The 22,723-nt window shown below is 39.4% G+C and overlaps 2 protein-coding genes across 3 annotated transcripts in view; one reads left to right on the top strand and one right to left on the bottom strand.

Annotated features, from left to right (window-relative positions):
- Positions 1-15,058, top strand: part of nkain4 (sodium/potassium transporting ATPase interacting 4) — a 63,211-nt gene extending 48,153 nt beyond the window's left edge. Inside the window, exons 6-7 of one of the 2 annotated variants that reach the window (XM_059332573.1) lie at positions 10,709-10,793; positions 12,606-15,058. In XM_059332573.1, the coding sequence (XP_059188556.1) occupies positions 10,709-10,793; positions 12,606-12,615 (95 nt within the window). In that variant the 3' untranslated portion in view covers positions 12,616-15,058. The remainder of the gene's footprint in view (positions 1-10,708; positions 10,794-12,605) is intronic. The other variant, XM_059332574.1, reaches the window with a different exon arrangement.
- Positions 15,059-15,157: 99 nt separating this feature from the next.
- On the bottom strand, positions 15,158-19,909 carry birc7 (baculoviral IAP repeat containing 7). Its single transcript, XM_059332572.1, has 7 exons — positions 19,354-19,909; positions 18,473-18,572; positions 18,208-18,289; positions 18,041-18,086; positions 16,590-16,799; positions 16,115-16,180; positions 15,158-15,485 (listed from the first exon to the last, which is right to left on the bottom strand). Exons 1-7 carry the CDS (start codon positions 19,892-19,894, stop codon positions 15,286-15,288), a joined length of 1,245 nt encoding a protein of 414 aa, XP_059188555.1. The 5' UTR covers positions 19,895-19,909; the 3' UTR covers positions 15,158-15,285.
- Positions 19,910-22,723: the final 2,814 nt, after the last annotated feature.

The raw sequence follows: 22,723 nt of genomic DNA, 5'->3' as shown, positions 1-22,723 counted from the left end.
TATAAAAAACAGTAGTCCAACAGCAACTTAAATAAATAAAGCGACACTGTTTTAAGAGCGGCGAAGAAGAACTGTGCTTAACGAAGCAAACCAGGAAATAGATTACTGATTTAATAAATTACGTGGTATCGGATCGGTGCCTGGACTCCAGTACTCAACGATACTGATGCAACTCTATTCCTTACATGCATAAAACAGGCAGAGAGTGTGGGAAAAGTCATCGGGGGATCGTGAAATGAGTCATAAGAGAAAAAGGAGAAACCAGAGATGGACACTTGTGATAAATGACCCAGCTGCTCTGACCTCATAGGCAGCAGGTCAGAGGTCCTGCTGGAGGTTAGCCAATCAGAGGGCAGGAAACATTTGATCTAAGGGTTAGTGGTGGTCGTAAATATCTGATTAGCTCCGCAGTAACATGCATGAGAATCTGCCTTCACATGTTTTCCCTTGTACATTTTAACAAACCAAATGGCTGAATGTATGAAGCCTCTGTGAGGATTAGCTAAGATTAAATTGAGTTTCTCAGACACATATTCGAATACTAATTATGTAGTATCTGGAGTCTGGCTGTAATCATGTCAATCCCTGTTTGAAAGACACACAAACTCTAATTTGATTCGAACACAGTGTAATGAACAAAGCACTACATGCACTAATTGCACCTCAAGCTGCAGACTCTTGTAATTTTGGGGGATTTGTGATGTGGTTTCCGTGTGTGTTCCTGTAGACGAGCGGTACAGAAGTCCAAGCAGCTCTTTGGTGGTCACATACCAGAGATTCACTGGCTGTGAGCGGTTAGCATCACCACCCAGTACCATTTAATCACCAGTCACCCCTAAGTAATCCCTGGAGAGCACTACCATTTCAGCAGAAGTTGATTCATCTAAAATTTAAAAAAAGACTTTGCCCACCACTGACTTTCCCTTTTGTTTTCGTGACATTTGAGCTGTGTTCATCTCCTGCATGGACTGTTTTTTTGCACAGACTGTGTTTAAACTCAAAGCGGCCATCTTCCACATTCAAACTAAGATAAAAATGAAACGGCAAAATAAGGAAAGGTTAAAAAAAGCCTGGGGTGGAAACAGAACATGGTGTGATTTTTATTGATTTTAATTATCTGCTGCTTCTTCTCTGATCCAGGCTGTGCCAGAGTAAAACAGTGCTACACAGCTTCCAACTGCTAGCTCTTTGTTATTGTAATCAGCCCTTTGCCTGCACGCACACACTCACATATTCACACATATTTGTTCATGCAGACACAGGTGCACAGACACACACACACACTCAAACGGCAGCTAAGGCACTCTGCCGCTCTCATTTTCCCCCTCTCATTTGATGTGTAGATTAAAGCAAGTTTCTGCATTGAGCTCCCTGGCTGCCTCAGCACCACTCCTCCTACTCTGAAGTTTTCCTTCTCTTTATTTCTCCCTCGTTTGCTTTATTCCTTTTTCTCAGTTTCTTCCCAGGTAGATGGAATAATCATGTATGAGAATCCAATTTTAGTGTGTTTAAGAAATCCTTGCTCTCTCCGTCTCCTCTCTGTCTCTTTTCCCATCTCCGCATCTCAAGCTTTAATGAGGTGTGCTTGTAAAAAGTTAGAGGTCTCTGGTTCCTCGTTTTATCAGCCTCATTAAGCGCCTTGCTGGTCAATAACTTGTACAGTTGATTGCGCCTCACCAAGAGAAGAAAGGTAGGAAGAATCCTCGGGAGGGACAGAAAGAGAGAGGTAAAGAAAGGAATAGGAGCATGGAGGGGAGCAGAGGGAGGTGTTTGTCAGGAGCAAGCCGAGGAGGGCAAAAAGGAGACGGGGCAATATGCAGGAACAAACAACACGAGACAAGATGAGCTTTTCACGAATAAGGAGATAAGACAAGAATTCCTCTCACGCCGAGCACTCTCTCACTCTCCAGGGACACGGGTGAGTAAGATTTGAGTGCTCAGGCTTGCGTAAAGAATAGCAAAATGAAACACACACCCATACACACACTCTCACACACACTCGCAAGAAGCCAAGAAGACACAATGGGCAGAATAACAAGCATCATATACCATCAGCTCAGGGTTTGACATGGCTTTCAGGCTTTATTACTCATACTGTGTGTGTGTGTGTGTGTGTGTGTGTGTGTGTGTTCTTATACTTCCAACATAGTGAGGACCGGAACACGTTTTGAACCAACAGAGTGAGGACATTTTTGCAAAGTGAGGACGTTTACGCCAATCCTCACTTCTTTAAAGGCTTTTTTTGACATTTCAGATTTTTTCAAAAATGAGAGTTTAAAAAAAAAAGATAATTAACTGAAACTGTATTGTGAGGTGACAAAACTAACTAAAATGATAGTGCAAATGTCTTTCGTTTTCGTCTTTGTCAGCTTTTTTCATACATAATGAAGTTGGATATTCACAACCCAATTAAAACTAAAACTAATGAAAAATCCAAAACTATTTTAACCTTGCTAGGGAATTCACTGTTCCAATGAGGGCCCTCACAAAGATAGAAGTACAAGAATGTGTGTCTGTGTGTGTCTGTGTATTTGTGTGTGTCTGTGTGTGTTTGCGAGATCTTCCATTTGATGTGACTTCCACTCTACCCCTCATTTTATAAGAACCTATGTACCTATGTACTGCGTGTGTGTGTGTGTTCTTGTACTTCTACATAGTGAGGACCGGGACACGAAACCAACCAACAGAGTGAGGACATTTGTGCGAAGTGAGGACATTTCGGCCGGTCCTCACTTCTTTAGAGGCTTGTTTGAGAGTTTAGACTATGTTTTAGGGTTAAGGTTACAAATAGGTTTATGTTAGGGTTGGGCATTTAGTTGTGATGGTGAAGGTTAGGTTAAGGGTTAGGGTAAGGGGCTTGGGAATTCACTATTCCAATGAGGGTCCTTACAAAGATAGAAGTACAAGGATGTGTGTGTGTGTGCGTGTGTGTGTGTAACTGAATGTGCGTGACTGACTAAGTGCTGGCATGTAGGTGTTTGTGTGTATTTGTCTGTGTGAATTTGTTACAGAGAGTTATCGGTGGTGAGCAGACACACCGACAGAATGAGTGGTGGGGAAAATCCTCTTTGTAAAGTAGGTCATGGAGTTAGAAGCCGAGCGCTGGGATAAGCTCGCTTTAGCATGTCTGCTAATTATGCTGCCGCCCTCTGTGCTGAGTCACATCCCCAGAAAATCCTCCACTGCAGACAGAGACGCTGGAGGGATGTGTAGGTGGGAGTGTATCCTCAGGTTGGAAAAGAGTGAATGAAAGGTCAGAACATCAGAACGTCTCACCCTGTTTTTATGCTATCACTTCAAAATGGTATTTTAAAACGAAGAAGAACATTTACGTTGTTGTTGTTGTTGTTTTTGGCCCTAGTGGCTCGTGTGAATCCTGCCCTGTGGACTTGGGTCCTTTGGCAGCTTATAGGAAGTCGACTGTCACAAACCTGGGTTTTAAAATGGACAGTGATTTTAAACTGGCTCGCCAAATTAGAGCAATAGTGAAATCTTGTTTTTTTCACCTCAGGCAGCTTTCGAAGGTGAATTATTTTCTTGCACACAAGCACTTTGAGACAGTAATCCATGCTTTTATTACCTCTCGGCTGGATTACTGTATTGCACTTTATTTCTGAGTTAGCCAGTCCTCCCTTGCACGTCTCCAGTTAGTTCAGAATGCTGCCGCCCGTCTGCTAACTGGAGTACATAAGAGGGAGCACATTACACCGATCCTGGCCTCCCTCCACTGGCTGCCGGTGCACTTTAGGGTTCATTTTAAGATTATTTTATTTGTTTTTAAGTCTTTAAACTGCCTCGCCCCGTCCTACCTAATGTACAAATATAGCATAAATGTAGAATATCAGATTTTTCTATATAAATATGTGAGACAGAATCTTATTATTTCCAGTCTGAACACAATTATGCGACTTTTAAACCAAGGTCGCATTCAGACTGCCAGCCAAAATCCGATTTTTAGCCCATCCAGATTGGAACTGGATGGCTATTGTGAAGTCTGAACAGTCACAAAATCCAATTTTTGCAAACCGGATCGAAACCACCTTCGGGAGGTAGTTTCAGATCGCATTTGGACAGATGCGTCTCAGTCTGAACCGCTCCAAACACTCAGATCGCTTTTGTCCATGACGTCACTCTACGTGGCACACGTAGTGCGGGCAGCGTGGAGACGAGGTGTCCACCGGCAGCCGTGCCCGACTGATACGGGCCCGACGTGGGCGTCCATCCGTCTGGTTTCTCCCCTGGTGCGTCTGAGATGTTCTGCACCTCTACTGGACAGTGATAACGGCAATATACTGAGGTGACCTGCCTCCATCATGTTTGTTGTTGTTGTTGTTGTTGTCGTCGCCGTTGCAATTATATGACGTCTGACGCCGTTACTACAGCAACCTGTCGGATCAGTTAATAATGTGGCCCAGTCTGAACAGAGCCATATCCGATTCGGACACTTGCTAAAAACAGTGTGGACAGTCAGCCCTAAAAATCGGATTTGAGTAGGAATCTGATTTGAATCAGATTCGCCTGCATTCTGAACGCGGTTTGTATTTGTTTAGTGAAAGCTTCTACACACCAAACTTACACCCCCACAGGTGTTTTCACTTATTCTGGCTGATTTGGGAGCCCACACTCCGGGCTTGGTTGACACCATTTTGTTGCACTTGTTAGGGTGTGACAATTTACACCTTTATTATTCCTATTAGTACTAATCAGGCAGAGCAATTGAAAACACCTGTGTGTGTGTGTGTGCAGAGCCTTTAAACTGCATTTTGATTGAGTTGAAAATATATAGCAAACGCAGTGGACCACTCTCCAAAAAAAAAAGGAGAAAAAAAAACTTTCATTTTTATTTCTCTCCTAGTATATGTTTGCCTGGATGATAAACTTTAAATTCACCCTCAATCAAACATGCCTGAAGTTTTCATATGCGAAATAACAAAGCATAAAACAGCTAACCCGGTCTTTAAAGTAAATGAGCAGCCTGGATAGCAGTGATGGCTGTGTAATGGTGTGTGCTGACTGGACAGAGAAGAGAAGCAGTGCTGCAGATTCAAGCCAACTACAAGGAGCTCCCTTAAGTACTGTGTGTGTGTGTGTGTGTGTGTTCTTGTACTTCCTACATAGTGAGGACCAGAACACGTTTTCAACCGACAGAGTGGGGACATTTTTGCAAAGTGAGGACATTTCGGCCGGTGCTCACTTCTTTAAAGGCTTTTTTGAGATTTCAGACTTTGTTTTTAGGGTTAAAGGTTACATGATAAGGATAATTAATTGAAACTGTATTGTGTGGTCACAAAACTACGTCTTTGTCAACTTTTTTTCATACATAATGAAGATGGATAAGGCAAAGGAAATAAAGGTAAAATTTACTGTGACCTCTTTTAATCTCCCACTCAACAAATACCCCATTACAAGAATGTGTGTGTGAGAGAGCACAACTGTGTCTTGGAACTCACCTCTTCCAGCGTAACAGACGAGCTCCGTAGTCTTAAACTATCTGTCTACACTTTATCTTGCTCTCTGTCTCCGTCTTTGTCTCCCCTTGTTTATCTCTGCTGATTTTCCTCACACTCTACTCTGTTTTTCTCACCAACCCTGTTTCCCCCCTGGTCATTTCCCCTTTATCTCTGTGCCTGTGTTTCATTCTACTGTCAGCTCAGCAGCTCTTCACACACACAATGTTAGATGCAGCAGTATACTGTACATCGACTGTCTATTACTCTCCTGGTTCACTGCAGGTCCTCTGATTTCAGCCACTTGAACTGAGACATAATTGTCTTACAGTTATCACTGCTTGTTCACGGCCACCACATAGATGCCTTAACTGTTGACCTACATACCTTTCATTTCTTGCGTGTGTCCAAACAAGTAAAAATCAGCTTGCTCTCGAAAAAACTGAGCTCGGCAGCACGCATGTGTCAATCAGCTGCCGAGACCTGTTTCCAAGTACACTATCTGCACTACAGGTGGCAAATCGAATACACTGTTTCAGGTTAAAGATTTTCCATCTTCATACATGTTTTTTTAACCCTCTGGGGCCTCCAAAAGTGCCAAATCATGACTTCTTCATCACATCCAGACTAGAAAACAAAGCAGCGTGGAGCCCTACTGTAAATTTACCTCTAAAGTTCTGGCTGTAAACTCCATGAGGCCAGTTTCCGTTTGATGATGATATACCAAGTAAAACTGGAGACAAGGTCAAATATATTTTGTATAAAATGATAGAACTGGATGTAACCCTCTTATATGTTATATTTGCAACCTTTGTTCACATTTGCAACATTTAATTTTTTTTATTGAGCATGATAGGGTTTTGAAAGTAAAAAAAAGACTCAAAATCACATTTTATGTTGGACTAAAGGACTAAAAAAAGACACAAAATGACCAAAAAAATACACGAAATGACTAAAAAAAGACACAAAATTACCGAAAAGAGACACAAAATTACCATGAAGGTTATATATAACTTTATTGACACGTTGCCGTGGATACGCATTGTTCTGCTTCTCTCCTGATGACGGCTCGTCTTGTTAGTGACCTGTCAATCAAAGGTAGCCACCCAAAGCGCCCCCTGCTGGAATTTTCGGTAGAATGCAGCTTCAGGCACTTCCTGGTTGTCCTCCATGCTCAGACACGGAGTTTGCCGCCTGGTCGGAACAACAACTCGGAAGGTTGGCGAATAGTTTGGTACATATTGCATAGCTCATCTGATGCATTTCCTTGGTTTATAGTCACGCAATTACTGGAAACAGCTACCAATGTGTTGTTTAAATGCTTTGAGAATGATACGCAACACATCTTCTTTATACCGTCATTATTGTTTTCACATTACGACCTTCCAAGCAGCATGTGAATGCACCGTTGGTCTTGGCAGAGGTCTGCACTCTCTGAGTGCCATTCTAGTTTTCAAAGTATTGTTTGTTGTTTGAAGAGCAATCTTAAAGCACAGATTGCTTCAGCAGGTACAGTAAACACACTGCAGTGTGATATGCACCATAAGGTAATGCCTTTAATAGGCTCCGTTTTGCTTATTGGAAACATACAGATTTTTAGACCTTCAATGTTCAGTGAGCTGCATAGAAGGTTGACCTCAAGGTCACGGTCGGACCGGTGAAGGTAATAATTAATGAGGAAAGGGATCAACAGCAATAAACAGGCTTTACACTTTAAATTATGCAGGAGGGATGGAGCACATGGTTGAAGATGATGCTTTCAGTTAGTGTAACGAGTACTGTTGGTAACACTTTACAATAACCATCATATATAAATGGTAAACAGATAGTTTATTGATGTTTAATCATCATTTATAAACCGTATATAAGCCATTTAGAACGGTAAATGCATCATTTATTAATGTTTAACTAACTACATCATGTATAAATGGCAAATAGATGGTATATTAATGTAAGTTTATAGTTACTCTACCATTAACAAACAATTAAATTATAATTAATAGTTTTTCAATAGTTTTAGTTGCACTCATTTTAACATTTTAACACCATATTAAGTATGTTAATGATTTTGAAATTATTCATATACCTTTAAGAAATTGGTTGAAAACATTTAAAGATTAAATATGTATAGCACTTTGTAAATGGTTAATAATTGGTTTGTAAACCATCTATACACATCACTTAGTTGGTTATCGTAAAGTGTTACCGTAATGTTTTGCCACATATTCATTAGGGTAAGAACAGGTATTGGCAATCATACAATTATTAACCTGCTTTCAAAGTATCCTGTCATGAAGTGAAAATATGATGTGGTGCTATATGAAAAGTCAGGAGTCATTAGAATTCATCCTGTGAATACTTTGAATATCCGTACTGAATTTCACAACAATCCATCCAATAGTTGTCATAATACTTCACTCCGAAGCAAAGTATTGGATTGACAGACTGACAGTTGCACCGACCAACCGACTCTGCCGTCCCTAGAGCTGCGAGTGAGTCTAAAAATGGCAACCGTCATTATCATCTAACAGTATTCCTCAGCACAGCTTATCGTGGCAGGGAATGAGTCCCCACCTGCTTATAATGAGAAAATCAGTGGTACAGAAAAGAGCAGGGAAAGCAGCTCTCTGTGTGCTGGTCTGTGTGGGTGGGGTGTGTGGTTTTGTATCTCATGTACAGATGAAATGGAGAATCCCAGGAAACCAGGGGCAGGGTCAAAGGAAAGGGACAGCCCCCCATTGCCGCCTGTGGCTCTCGGCACTCATCCTGCCTACCTATCAGTATTCAGCAGACCACCCTGCCTCCTCTTATCAGGATGCAACTGATTTGGCCTTACAGTAGTTTCCATGGCTGGCCTGTGTCTGTTTTTCCCCAAAAAGTAACAGATGTGCCAATTTTTTTTTGTTATGCTCTTGAACTGGTACACTCACACACAAAAAAAATGGCACTGGCTCAACATAAAAAAAATGTTGTAACACTTTGCATTTATCTTTTTAAGTAATTCCAACTAAGACATTATTGAGTATTTCCCATGAGACTTTTATAGCTGAACTAGTCTAGTCTAGTCTAATAGTCTAGTACAACCAACATGATTTGTTTTGTCCTACAAATCGTTTGTCTACAAGCTTAATTATGTTGAACCAACTAAATTTTTGGTAACCCTTTATATTAAGGTCCTTGTAATAACCATTAATTAACAAGTAATAAGGCCCTTGTAAGTCCTTACAAGATGCTTATTAACATTATTGTGTGTTTATAAACTTATATAAGTGTTAATAATGGCATTACAAACACACATGACCCACCCATTATGTCTTTGCCATGCCTTTATTAATCTTATTTTGTTTGCTTATTGATATTAAAATATACTTTATTGCTCATCTATTATAAGTTAACTATAAGTTAACTATGCTTTTTGCAACTACCGGATCTAAAGCGAGAACAATGCCTTATTACTTGTTAATTAATGGTTATTAAGGACCTTATTATAAAGCGTTACCAAATTTTTATATCAACGTTTTAGTATTAATAAGTGGTCAAATTACTCTATTTAAGTTGCTATAAGTCCTTTATTTTACTTTCTTTCTACTCAACAAAGTCCATGCAAATTGTTACCTCAATTTTATTGAGTATAAGTAACTTATTTCACTTAAGTCAGACATATTGTAATACAATATTAAGTTTCATTACCTTTTTCCTTGTTAAGTGAAGGCAGAAATGCTTATCCAAAATCAATATATTTCTGAGTTAAGACATCTTTCTTCATTTTTAATTTTGATCAACTTCTTGAAATAAGTTGTCAACTTAATAAAACAATGGAAATGTAACAAATTGTATTTTTTATGCTGAAAAAGACCATGTTTTTAAGTCATACACTGTAAAAAAAAAAAAAAAAAGACAAACGATAGCTACTCAATAAAATTGAGGCAACAGATTGCACGCAATATTACGTTACAACTTGAGTTAATAACAACTTAACAGGAAGTGCCTGTCAATTAAAAACGGACTAAATATATTGTGTTGGATTCATTCAAAATTCTCTTGATTTAGAATTACATACATATAAAGATTATATTTAATGTGATTAAAATAAGTAGATTCTATCTCAAACATTTTTATATTAAAGTCACTTAAACAACTGCCTCAAAATCAAGGACACATTTATATTTAATGCATTTTATCAAATATATTAAGTAAAATGAAATGACGACAGAATCATTTATTACAGTGTACAATATTAAGTTTCATTACCTTTTTCCTTGTTAAGTGAAGGCAGACATGCTCATCCAAAATCAATATATTTCTGAGTTAAGACATCTTTCTTCATTTTTAATTTTGAGCAACTTCTTGAAATAAGTTATCAACTTAATAAAACAATGGAAATGTAACAAATGGTATTATTTATGCTGAAAAAGCTCATGTTTTTAAGTCATACTAACTAACCTCCTGAATCTTTTCTTAGAGTGTATCCGCAATCTGTTTGGTGTCTTTTTTCCACTGAATCAGACTCAATATCCGTTTCTCCTTTTCCTCCCCTCGTGGTGTTCACAGCTCCTGGACATGCTGGCCTCTTTCACATGCACTCCTCCAACCTAATCTCTTTGGCCCCCCGTCAGTCAGACGGACAAGCGTGACATGCCCCGTCCTCCTTTCTCTCTCTCTCTCTCTCTCTCTCTCTCTCTCTTTCCCCCTCTCCGCCTTTATGTCCCCTCTGGAGCCGCAAGCCTTTCCCTTCATCTCAAAAATATCTTTCTGCATCTGTGCAAAAATACACAGCACTTTGGTTACCAGCATGTCCCTCTCTCTTCCACGAGCAACATAACACTGGTTTGCTCATCTGCACACCGCCGAGAGTCTGAACTCTTAAGTGAGAAAATAAACAGAAAGGGTTGAGCGTTGGGTCGGTGGCTGAAGGTCACCTCTGTTTCTGAGAGATAAAAAAGGCTTTGGCTATTTTGACAGCTGGCCAGCTTTCACCTGTTCCCGAGCTTTGGCTATAGCCTCAGGCAGATACAGAGATAAAAAAAAAAGTTTTTTTATTTGTTAAAACTACAAAAAAAAAGCTGTACTGTTCTTGGCAAGCTGCCGAGCTTTCAACATCCCTGCACTACATCTGTTCCCATTGTGTCCTTTTCTTTCGCATTCATCTGTTTTTTTAAACATTTTTTTTAATTTCACATATTTTCATTTACTTTCTTATTCTGTTGTTGTCTGTCTTTTGATTTACTCCATAATTTATGTGTTTAATCCTTTGTTTTCAGTTGATTTTATTGGTGGATTTGACCCATTCCCACTCTACCATGTCAATGAGAAACCATCTCATCTCCTCTTAAAGCCCATGTACCTGTAAGTATGAATGTGTCAGGTCACCATATGTGTATATGTCTCTTTGCATTTAAAAGTGACCGAACAGTAGGGATGGGAATCAAGAACCAGATCCAGTTGAGAACCAATAATTGTCCAATCTATTTGGAATTATGTCTCCGAGCTTATCTGTTCCTTTTTATCCATGCTGGCATGTTTTTCTGACAGCTGCTTATTGCAGAATAATAAAGTCAAACTCATCTCATCTATGCTGTTGGATAATTGTAGCAAGCAGAAGTCATGGTGGAGAGGAAAATACAGCCTAAATCAGGGATGGGCAACTGGAGGCCCGGGGTCCACATACGGCCCGCACCCTCACTTGAAGTGGCCCTCAGTACGACTACATGCATTTGAGCATATAATCTTAAAAGTGCAGTGTAAAAATGCACAAAATTACTTCTTGCAATTAATGTTGGTCTGCTGTTCTTGCACTGAAAAAAAGAAATCACAGTAAGTGGTTATTTTTTATTTGCTTCAAACCTTTTGTATTCTTATTTATACTGTTATACATGCATTTGAGCATGAAATATGTTAAGTTACTGCACTGTAAACATATTTAAAATTGCAGTTTCATCATATCTGGTTAAGTGCACGGTCCTATATGTGGCCCTGTGGTAGTGTCCATGAAAAATTGTGGCCCCCTCCAGCATTTAAGTTGCCCATCCCTGGTCTAAATCATGGCTTGATCTTATGAAAAATCATGACCGCATTGCTGCTTTCAATGTCTGTAAAATGTAAAAACCATGGAAATGGCAGCAATAAACTAAAACATCCATCATCCAAAATCTGCTTAAATTCCAGTAACGCCTTGTGTTTCAATCATGCGAGTGCCACTGCTTGCTCCAAGGTTTTCTTACTTGAATGAAAAGAAACTTAATGAAAATAAACACTGTACAAATATTCTCTTAGATCATCGACTCTCGCTCAGACAGAGATAATAAAATAGCTGTTGACACTGTAAGGGACGATTTTTTTAACACAGAAAAGTGATCCGAAATCAATAAGGGAATCGATGAAGAATTGGAGCAATAAGCAGAATCGATAATGGCTTAGGTGTCTCGAATCAATTCCCTTCACTAAAGAAGAGATGAATGTGAATATCGCATACAATTTGGATTGAAGCTCTTCAAGGTTACATCTCCTGATTTTCCCTAAAACTCTTCATTATTCAGAACGGCTAATGTCAACTCAAGGCCTACTTACTCGCTTGTTTCAGAGCTTTTTTACTATTTGATCAGGTATCAGGCGGATACAAAACAACACTGACTGATAGTGATTGTGCAGACGGTTGCTTGCTTAGTATCTGGAGCTTTGAGTCATGTCTGGGGAGTAAACGCCTCTCTGAAACATGCTGCATCCTGTCAGAGGGCTGTAGGGAATATGAAGGCCTTTTGTGACACTATTGTGTGTAGGTGTGTATTACACGTGTGTGTCCCCACGACACAGGCAGGTACTGGTAGAAGCACATGGGGAAAAACACACAAAAAATCAGTCTAAAATTGGATTAATCAATTAAGTTGTGCAGAGAACTTAATAACAATAAGTCTGCGAAGTCATGTAATGATTCTCTGCCAACATGAAATGAATATTTTATTAGCTTCTTGACAGTTTAATCAGCTCCGTCTCTAATGGGAGGAAGTTTTCGTCTCCCCCAATCTGCTGGGAGTTATATCCAGGAGAAAATCATCCTGGTGTGTGTGTGTGTGTGTGTGTCTCTGGGTAATTGTGTCTGTGTGAGAGTTGCCCGACAACCACTAACTCTTCTCTTTCTTCCCATGTTTCTGTTCTCTGCAGGTCTACGTAAATAAGAGAGCGTCCAGCGGGGAGGTGACACAGCAAATTCCCACGGAGACAAAATGGCTGTTGTGACACAAACCTCCCAGTTCTCTGGGGCACGCCAGACATTCCTCCCCTTCTTGATTTCAGTACTTTAAACATGTCATTTACTGGTGCACTGCCCAGAAAAGCCAACACTTCTCAGTTTGGGTCCATTGTTTTCCAGGGAGGGATGACGGGTTCTGCGAATAGGGGGGATTACAGTGCAACAAAGCCCCATATTGTGTGTTTTGGGACATATCAATCATTTTCTTTGTGTTGAATTCTCTGCTGAGGTCCCATTGCTGCGACCTGCCCATAATGATCTAATACTCCTGAAGAACACGACTGTATAGAACATGTACAGCATATAAATACATTGTGTATGTAATCAGGGACTGTCCAGCATTCCCACTCTGTGGTACTGTGTCTTAGACGACTCAGTGATTTAGCATGTTATTGCTGGTTTGGCTCAGATCTTGGCCGGAGGGCTGAATTACAGTGGAGCCCGTGGAATGAGCTATTGTGTGCAGCCTGTTTACTTTAGGCCAGGATCTGTGTGCATAAATACACAAGCACGGCAGGAAGAGGCATGGGAGTGGAGAGGTAGAGGGAGGGGAGGGAACAAAAGCACCAAACCTACAGGGGCATCCGTCAAAAATAGAAAATGTAAATAATGGAACAAGAGTGTGGATTTAGAGTTTGAAATGTGAACTATCAAGAATGCAAAAGAGCGTTAGCGTGCAAGAGGTGTTCAAACGCAAGGAATGGCATGTGAGTCTTACTTTTATTTCTGGAGTCTTATTGTTGTCACTATTTTCACCAACATCCAAGTCAGTATTACTGAAGTGTCGTGTGTTAGAAGACTCGCTGAAAGCTTTGTTTTTACTTCTCTGCTAACTACAGATACACTCAAGCGAAGGTTACACAGCATATTTTTAACTTCAAGAAAACAGTGGGAATTGTTTTAATATTCATATTGCAAACAGCAGCGTTGAGTTGTATGGGTTTGGTCTTCAGCGTGGTCTATACCTGAGTGAATCCGAGCGTTGTCTCCTGTCAGTTAACAGTGTAGATTCTCAGTGGTGATAGTCTCAGTCGTGTTTGTTTTATAGCATGTTTTTTACAGGGTTTCTATTGTAATTATGTGTATAACATACAAAGAAATGACAAACTGATGTCTTCAACCGGCTGTATATGAGCTGGTTAAACAGTAACTGAAAACTTCTGCTGAGTAGTTTCTTACTCAGATTGATTTTATTCTGACCCAGCAACATAACACATTTTTATTTAGACAAGTGCACACACGTGGGTCCTATCTCCTATACTAATTGGAAGCACTTTGTTGTTATTAACGTCAGATCTTTCAGAACTAATGTCAAATCCCCTGTTGCCTTACTGGTTGTGTGAATCACTACTGCTCTCTAGTGTTCAAAGTGTTCATGTGCGACTTTCAAGGCTGCTGAATTTCTGCTACAGGGTCCATAAATCAACACATTTGTCTTAAAGCTATTTTTGTTTGTCTGCAGATAACAAAAAAATCTTAATATAGTGTGTTTCTGCTGAGTAATTGTTATTTAGGATGAGTTGTTGCTTTATCCTGTTTGTTACAGTGTTACATTTTTTTCTTTTTTAGGTCAAGATCATTTTTTTGCAAACTACATTTTAATGCAAAACATTTCCAGTATGCTATTTGTCTGATTACAATATTTCTTGGTGGAAAGTTTGAAATTATCTGCTTTTTTGGGAATCAAAAGAGTTGTGAACAAAGAAGTTAATTCTGTTCCTAGTCCTTTTTATTCAGTCAGCACCTAAAAATATCCTGCTGCATATCTGCGGTATTAGATCTTCTTCACAGCCAGATAAAAAGTCAACAAACTGTTATGATCCTAAAAAAATCATCTTACCACTTTTACAGGCTAATTTCAGAATGAAACTGACCTATTTTTAATTTGATTGGTCACTTCTCTATTGGCAAGATGCAATAATTTATATGTCTTCACTACGTCTTTATGATTTAAAGTTTACACACCCTTGGTCAGCTAACTGGTGTGTGCGTTAGTAAAAACACAAAGCACCTCATATTGTAACATAATCAGTATTAGTAGTAAATGCTACTATGTAAAAACTAGTCTTCCTCTCAGTGCAATACAGCCTCTTCCTAAACCCCCGGTGACTGGAATTAGTTGAAACCTGTTACGGTTGTGTGTGTATGTGCTAGTCTCCACTGAAAAAGATTCCACCTGTTTGTAGATAATTCTTTTTCTTTGTATAGAAAGTGGAAAAGGTCTTTTTTTGTATCTCTCTCTTCTATTTTGTGTCCTGTGTTGCCTCAAACTCATGTGACCTGATTGTGTAATCCTATTTATCCAGAACTGTGCTTTGTGTTCATGTAAATAGGTGTTTGTTAATAAAAGAATGTGCTCTTTTAATATTGTGTCATTCACTGGGTGTGTTGTGTCTTTGTGAGGTGCACTCTCTGACAAACATGACACATTTTGAATAACTTAAAATGTTTATTATAGAAAATGATCTGTAAAATCTGACAAGCAACCAGCAGTCACCTTTATTTTCATCAGTACAAGGTAAAATGAGTACAGAGGAAAAACAGAAGGCCACTCATGCAACACCTGTATAACAGTGGCTTCTCACTACAGCCTTAGGACATGAAAGCACGAACGCTGCCTCTAATGACAGCTCTGCAGATGGGGCAGTGACGCAGGCTGGCAGCGCAATCGCCACACACCACCAGATGACCACAGGGGATGAAGACGATGGACACCAGTTTGTCCATGCACACCTTACAGGTCCTCTCCTCCTGCAGCTGCCTCAGCAGCTCCTCTGGGCTGGGCTCCTTCACTGTGGGTCAAACCAAAACGGGGAATCAGATGAGCACACATGCATTCACACTTTGTACAAGCTAAGTGCTGCAGGGTGCAGCAATCATGTCAGCAACTCAAAGGTGGCATTTAGGGATATATCGGCCTGATAATGGTAAATTTATATTTGGGGCGGCCGTGGCACGATTGGTAGAGCGGGTTGCCCGCCGATCGGAGGGTTGGTGGTTCGATCTCTGACCATGGCAGCCTACATGTTGAAGTATCCTTGAGCAAAATACTGAACCCCAGATTGCTCCTGATGCTGCGTTCATCGATGTGAGAATGAATTCCCAATGGTGGCAGGTGGGACCGTTTAGGGTAGCCTCTGCCACCAGTATGAATGTGTGTGTGAATGGGTGAATGAGGGCAGTTTGTAGTGTAAAGTGCTGTAAAGTGCGCTATATAAGTGCAGGTCCATTTACGTTACCATATTACATATTATGCAAATAAATTATCAGGCGATAAAACAAAGTCTTTCCCCCCCATTGATTTAACAAGCACAGCAGTTACACACTTCAATGCAGTAGGTGGCAGTATGCACCTATTGTTATTGACTCTAAAAAGTGCTTTTTTTCCCCTCTGCAAATCATATAGGCGTTGACCTCTGACCTTTCTCTCTGAGGGGAGTTTGTGTCCGCACATTTCCAGCACCGGAGCCTTGCGTTGACTCTGGGTCTGAAGGGCACAATCATATAAAAAGACAGTGAAAAGTATGACAAACTTCGACATCCATTGTAACATTTACAGCTGGATTACAACTAATTTTGCTCACAATATTGCTCATGTTAAATGGTCACAAAATGAATTGGCACAATGTATTTGAAGAGGATACTGTGGAAAATGACAGTGGTTCAGTATTAATAACTGTGTGGCTGCTACCAGTGGTGGAAGAAGTATTCACATCCTTTACTTGAGTAACAGCACCAATAGAACAATGGAAATATACTTTTTAAAAACTATTTAATATGTTTTATGTAACATATTTATCTGAAAAGTAAGTAAGACATTTAGTTGAGTAAAAAGTAAATAGGAAATACTCAAGTAAAGTCAAAGTAGCACTTTACTTTCTACCACTGGCTGTTACCTCTGCTCTGTTGCCCCCTTTGTCTGTCCTCCTGCTCTGCCTGCAGTACGTCAGTGACCAGGTCAGATACAGAAGTGTAGTGCTGACCTGTCAGAAGGTACTTGGTCTGGACCAGACTCTCCACCAGGCCGGCTTCAAACCCCATCTGCAGCACATTCTGTACCACAGGAGAGAGCATGGCCGAGGACGCTCCCAGACCTCCGACCATATCTGGAAGATGAGAGGGGGATAAGTGAGGAAGAACAGACCAGTGACCAGCCACAGATAAGGCATAAACAAATCTACATTTCCACTTGATGTTACTATTAACTATATACCGATACAAAAAAGTGGGAAATAATGACAAGTTGTGCAGCTTAACCTTCTGGAGTCTCCAAAACCGCCAAATCATGACTTTTTCATGACATCGAGACTAGAAAACAAAGCAGCGTGGAGCCCTACTGTAAATATATCAAATATATTTAGTATAAAATGATAGAAACGGTTGTAAATGTTATATTTGCAACCTTTGTTCATATTTGCAATATTTAAAAAATGTTATTGAGCATGATAGTGTTCTGAAAGTAAAACAAAGTTTCACAATCACATTTTATGTTGGACTAAAGGACTAAAAAAAGACACAAAATGACTAAAAAGAGACACAAAATGACTCAAAAAAGAAACAAAAAGACACAAAATGGCCCAAAAAAGGACACAAAATGACCAAAAGAAGACACAAAATAACTAAAAAAGACACAACAACAGACACAAAATGACCAAAAATGACACAAAACAGACACAAAATGACTTACAAAGACACGAAAAGGCATGAAAAGGATTCAAAAATGGACAAAATAACTCCAGACTCCATAGAGTTAACTTCGTCAATATATTAACATTTCAATCTACAGATTTCTTGTATAAGGCTGCAGAGATTGTGATTGTAATCCCTTCATTGTATGCAATAATTGCCCTCTCATGACTACCCTGCAACCATTGGCAACAAATAGTCTCCATAGCACTCCCTAATTACTGCAATCTTAAAGCAAACATTAGCTCAGGTAATTCAACATCCATTGTCAGCAGCCTCCCTAGAAATGTAATAGACCTGCTTTCTTCCAGAGAGTCTATTCAGAGTCTAATTTAAGTTTTAAGTAGTGCTGTGGTGCAAGATATATGCTTTGTGCAAGTGGTTACCCCAGGTTAATCTAATTGAATCAACAGTCTGCAGCCTTTAATTTTTCCTATTTGCACAACAAGGAATGTAGCTATCAGTGTTTGCTCCACCTTTCTCTTTTTGTGTGAACAAGCAAGAGTGGATGTTGACACTTTGATTCTTCTTTACACAAAGATCATTATTGCCGTCAAAGCAGGCTGCTGTCTTGTTTCCAGGTCTACTTGGTAGGAATAAAGCTTTTTTTCTTGGCACATACACATCGACCCCTGCCTAAGTTCAATTTTATATGACTTACCGTTTCTGGATCCGATATCTCTGCCTGTGGGGGTCTGTGATCCACCCTAAACAACAATGACAGTGATGAATGATTTAAGGCGGCATACTGTGATGTTGTGATTTTGATGCCTGCTGTATAACAAACAGACTTTATTCTGAGCAGATAAGAGGGATAAAGACTCTCACCACAGTCTCACCCAGATGGAAATGAGCATCCTGTATGTTGCTGATATAGTCCTGCCCCCTCGCCTGGATTAAAAACTCACATCTGAAAAATATACAAGATGCTCTTTTATAATCTACTAAAGCATACATACGGAACAAAAATCAAAAACGTCACACAGCTTCAATATACATAGAGACAATATTTTAATTTGCCAGTACGAAAAAAGGCAAATTATATATTCAACTGATGTCTTTATATCTGCCTTGTGACGAGCCCTGCTGTTACCGTGGAAACCATTTGGCATGTTCCTGCCACGGGTCATCTCCGGTCTCCCAGTTCCTCAGCCCGCCATCACAGTAGAAGCACTTGACGTTGTCACTGTGACCTGTTAGGATGAACAGCATCACTGTTTTGAAAGGCTATATTTGTATGGCCAAATTGTAGAAGGAATTAATATCATGCACAAGCTAAAACCTGTAAAAAGTACATGAAAGGTGAGTCAACCCCTCTCTGAATCAGTTTCAATAAAATTAACACTATCAGCCTCACAGTTTTAGGGAGGTTCCTACATCTTTTCCAAAGTCAAATTCAAGCACTTTCCAAGCATTTTCAAGGTGTAATTTCAAGCTTTTTTTTAACCTTAAAGCTGTGGTATATAACATGAATATGTGCAGTATATACAGTATGTATAGTATACTGATTTCACTTCTTCATCACATTAAATTAGATGTTATTGTGCCATAAACAATCAATATTATATTTTCTAACAGCATTCTGCAGGAGGGTGACGAAATAAAGGAAATATCCAAGCACAATTCAGAAATTAAAATTCCAGGGTTTTCAAGGATTTCCAGCATTCGCAGGAACCCTGTTGCAATATTTTGTATTGATCTTCATGAACTTGTGCCCACACTCTGTATATTGCCTGAAGCTGTGGAACCCTACTTCTTTAGCAGCCCCAGCTTTGTCCAGGTTGTTCTGTCCACAACCGCATGACTCAGCAGGACAATTGTATCATGAGCTCTCTCACAAAGAGAGGTCTCTCTAGCAGTGACTGGGCTAGTGCTGGATATTTCACTGAAATATACTCAGATGTTGCTAAATATTAAGACGTTAAAGAAGGGATTTATGAATGTTTTTAAGCTTGATAGTGAGACAGTGAGTACCTGTGTAGAAAAATCCTGCTCTGGCGAGAACATCTGGCTGGACTGAGGCCTCAGTGGGCCAGTTGTGGAAAGTGGTGAGCCGGGAATCCTCCGCCTCCATCTCTGGGTAGACCGCTTGTCCAGCTGTCCCCTGGTCATCCATAGTCATCCTCTGGAGTTGACTCAACAGCTGGCCATCCACAGAGTCGGAGGATCCAGCTTGGAGAGGAATATTTCCCACAGCTCGACCCAGTATGAAACTGCAAGTGGGGAAATGCCTTTTGTGCTCGGCGGCCGGGCTGTCCCCATGTACCCAGCATCTTAAAATCCCCCCGCAGCAGAAACATTGGACTTTATCCCCGGGGCCTAGAAAGAAGAAGCCTGCCTTGGCCAGGTCTCCAGATGTAACAGGCGCACCCACTGGCCAGTTCAGAAAAGTTCGAAGTCTCTCCACTTCTCTTCGCATCTGAGGCTCCTCAAGGATGTGAAGCGTAGTACTCCTGTCATCCGTCATTCTGTCGCATGTAGGTTTTCCTTTCTCTTCTTGTCCTGTGCCAGTCATCCCTTTTGCAGTCCATAGTGGAGCGCGCACTGAAGGTGAGTGCTGCCCACCATCTGAAATAATATGATCAGCTGTGGGGGCCTGCACAGCGGCCTACAGGAGACTGCTTTCCAGAAAAGCCACCAAATGCCAGAATGTATGCTCATTGATCCTTGAATGAATGAAAGCCTGAACGGGCCATGTTGCTCCACCTCTTAGGGAAAAACATGTAAAGCATTTCAGAAGAATACCATGGCCTCATAACTACTATGACATTTTAAGGGATATTATATGTTTATTGAAAATATACATTTAAATGCACAATGAGGTCAGAAACAAATACAACTTCAACCTATAACTTTATAGGAAAACATGGATTTCAACAATGCCCTAAGACTTCATTCCATATTAGGACGAAAACTTGACCTTTCAAAGTATCAGAACACAAAAAATCTGCTTCTCCTTTATACCCTTAAAGTTAAAAGAATAATATTGAGGATGAAGTAGTTAACTAGTTAAACATAAAATAATAAGCTGTTCCTTCAGGGAACAATGGGCTACAATACTCAGAGCTTCAGGGTGCATTATTGAATCCTTGTTTGGGTGATTTGTTGTATGAAATGATTTTTGAAGACTTTAATAATCACATCTTTGTCTGTATTGATTATAATACTCAGAAGTGTCATTATCAGCCAAATGTTTTTGAATTTTAGGATCTTAACATTTGCAATAGCCAGCCCTGTGTCCAAACACAAGCTACACACAAGATGGGAACCTACCTGCTCTATATAATGTAAGTATTATGAGCAAAACCCATGAAAATTAATAGTTATAAACAGTAGGGTATAGGTTTGACATTTGACAGAGTTATGAGAGTTGTGTGTGCATCTTTACTGCCTCCTGGTGGTGAAAGGGTCTAATAACTTCTGTTATGTATTGCAGGCCAAAACTCAACCAGTTTATGATAACTCCTAGTCATGCAGAAATTGTCATGAGATCAGAATTATTTTGCAGTTATAAAATCAAATCTGCTATTCTCTACATGCATGGTTCTGGGGATTTCACACTCTGATTACACACAGTCAGATTGCCAATGCTATAGAAAGTAGAATACATTTTTACCTACATTTTTCTCTCTATCTCAGTGGGGTAAAAAGAAAAGAAAAGAGGAAGTATCACCTGTATCTACGTGCTAGATTTGACTGATACTGCAGACTTTAATCTTTGCAATAACTGAAGCTCTTTTCTAGCTCGGGTCATTTTTAGATTCCAGTCTCACATGAGCACTGGGCTGAACTGTATCAGATCTAAAGGGGCCCTGCAGAAAAAACACAGTCTGCTGATAGCACCCCTGGCGTTGTGGCACCCACAGAGATTGCATGAAAAAGCACCAATGTCAGTCTAAGCAAGGGTTAATCTTTTTAATCACTGTCAATGTTCAGCCGTTGGATTACTTTTCATAATTCTGTTGTATCTAAATCATAAATATTAGCTATACCTACTTTTCTTTTAACCCTCTGGAGTCTCCAAAACCTCCAAAGCATGACTTCTTCATCACATCCAGACTAGAAAACAAAGCAGCGTGGAGCCCTACTGTAAATTTACCTCTAAAGTTCTGGCTGTACACTCCATGAGGCCAGTTTCAGTTTGATGATGATATACCAAGTAAAACTGGAGACAAGCTCAAATATATTTTGTATAAAATGATAGAACTGGATGTAACCCTCTTATATGTTATATTTGCAACCTTTGTTCGCATTTGCAACATTTAATTTTTTTTATTGAGCATGATAGTGTTTTGAAAGTTAAAAAAAGATTCAAAATCACATTTTATGTTGGACTAAAGGACTAAAAAAGACACAAAATGACCAAAAAGACACAAAATGACCAAAAAAGACACAAAATGAGAAGACAGAATGACGAAAAAACACAGAAGACACAAAATGACCAAAAAATGACAAAAAAATGACCAAAAAAGACACAAAATAACCAAAAAAGACACAACAACAGACACAAAATGACTAAAAAAGACACAAAATGACCAAAATAGACACAAATGACCAAAAAGAGGCACAAAATGACCAAAAAAAATACACAAAATAACTAAAAAAGACACAACAACAGACACAAAATGACCAAAAAAAGACACAAAAAGACACAAATGGCCAAAAAAGACACAAAATGACTAAAAAAAAGACACAAAAGGACACAAAAAGTTTCAAAAAAATATTGAGAATGATAGTGTTTTGAAAGTATAAAAAAAGATTCAAAATCACATTTTATGTTGAACTAAACGACTAAAAACACACAAAATTACCCAAAAAAGACACATAATGCCCAAAAAAAAGGACACAAAATGCCCCCCAAAAAGACACAAAATAACTAAAGAGACACAAAATGACCAAAAAAGACACAAAATGACTAAAAAAAAACACAAAACGACCAAAAAAAAAGACACAAAATTTGAATACAAAATGACAAAAAACCCCACAGGAGACACAAAATGACCAAAAAAAAGACACAAAATAACTAAAAAAGACACAACAGACACAAAATTACCAAGAAAGACACAAAAAGACACAAATGGCCAAAAAAGACACAAAAAATGACCAAAAAAGACACAAAATAACCAAACAAGACACAACAACAGACACAAAATGACTAAAAAAGACACAAAATGACCAAAATAGACACAAATGACCAAAAAGAGGCACAAAATGACCAAAAAATACACAAAATAACTAAAAAAGACACAACAACAGACACAAAATGACCAAAAAAAGACACAAATGGCCAAAAAAGACACAAAATGACTAAAAAAAAAACACAAAAAGACACAAATGACCAAAA

The sequence above is a fragment of the Centropristis striata genome, chromosome 5 (genome assembly GCF_030273125.1).
Source record: "Centropristis striata isolate RG_2023a ecotype Rhode Island chromosome 5, C.striata_1.0, whole genome shotgun sequence".
NCBI classification, from domain to species: Eukaryota; Metazoa; Chordata; class Actinopteri; order Perciformes; family Serranidae; genus Centropristis; species Centropristis striata.
This window is presented reverse-complemented; position numbering and strand designations above follow the sequence as displayed.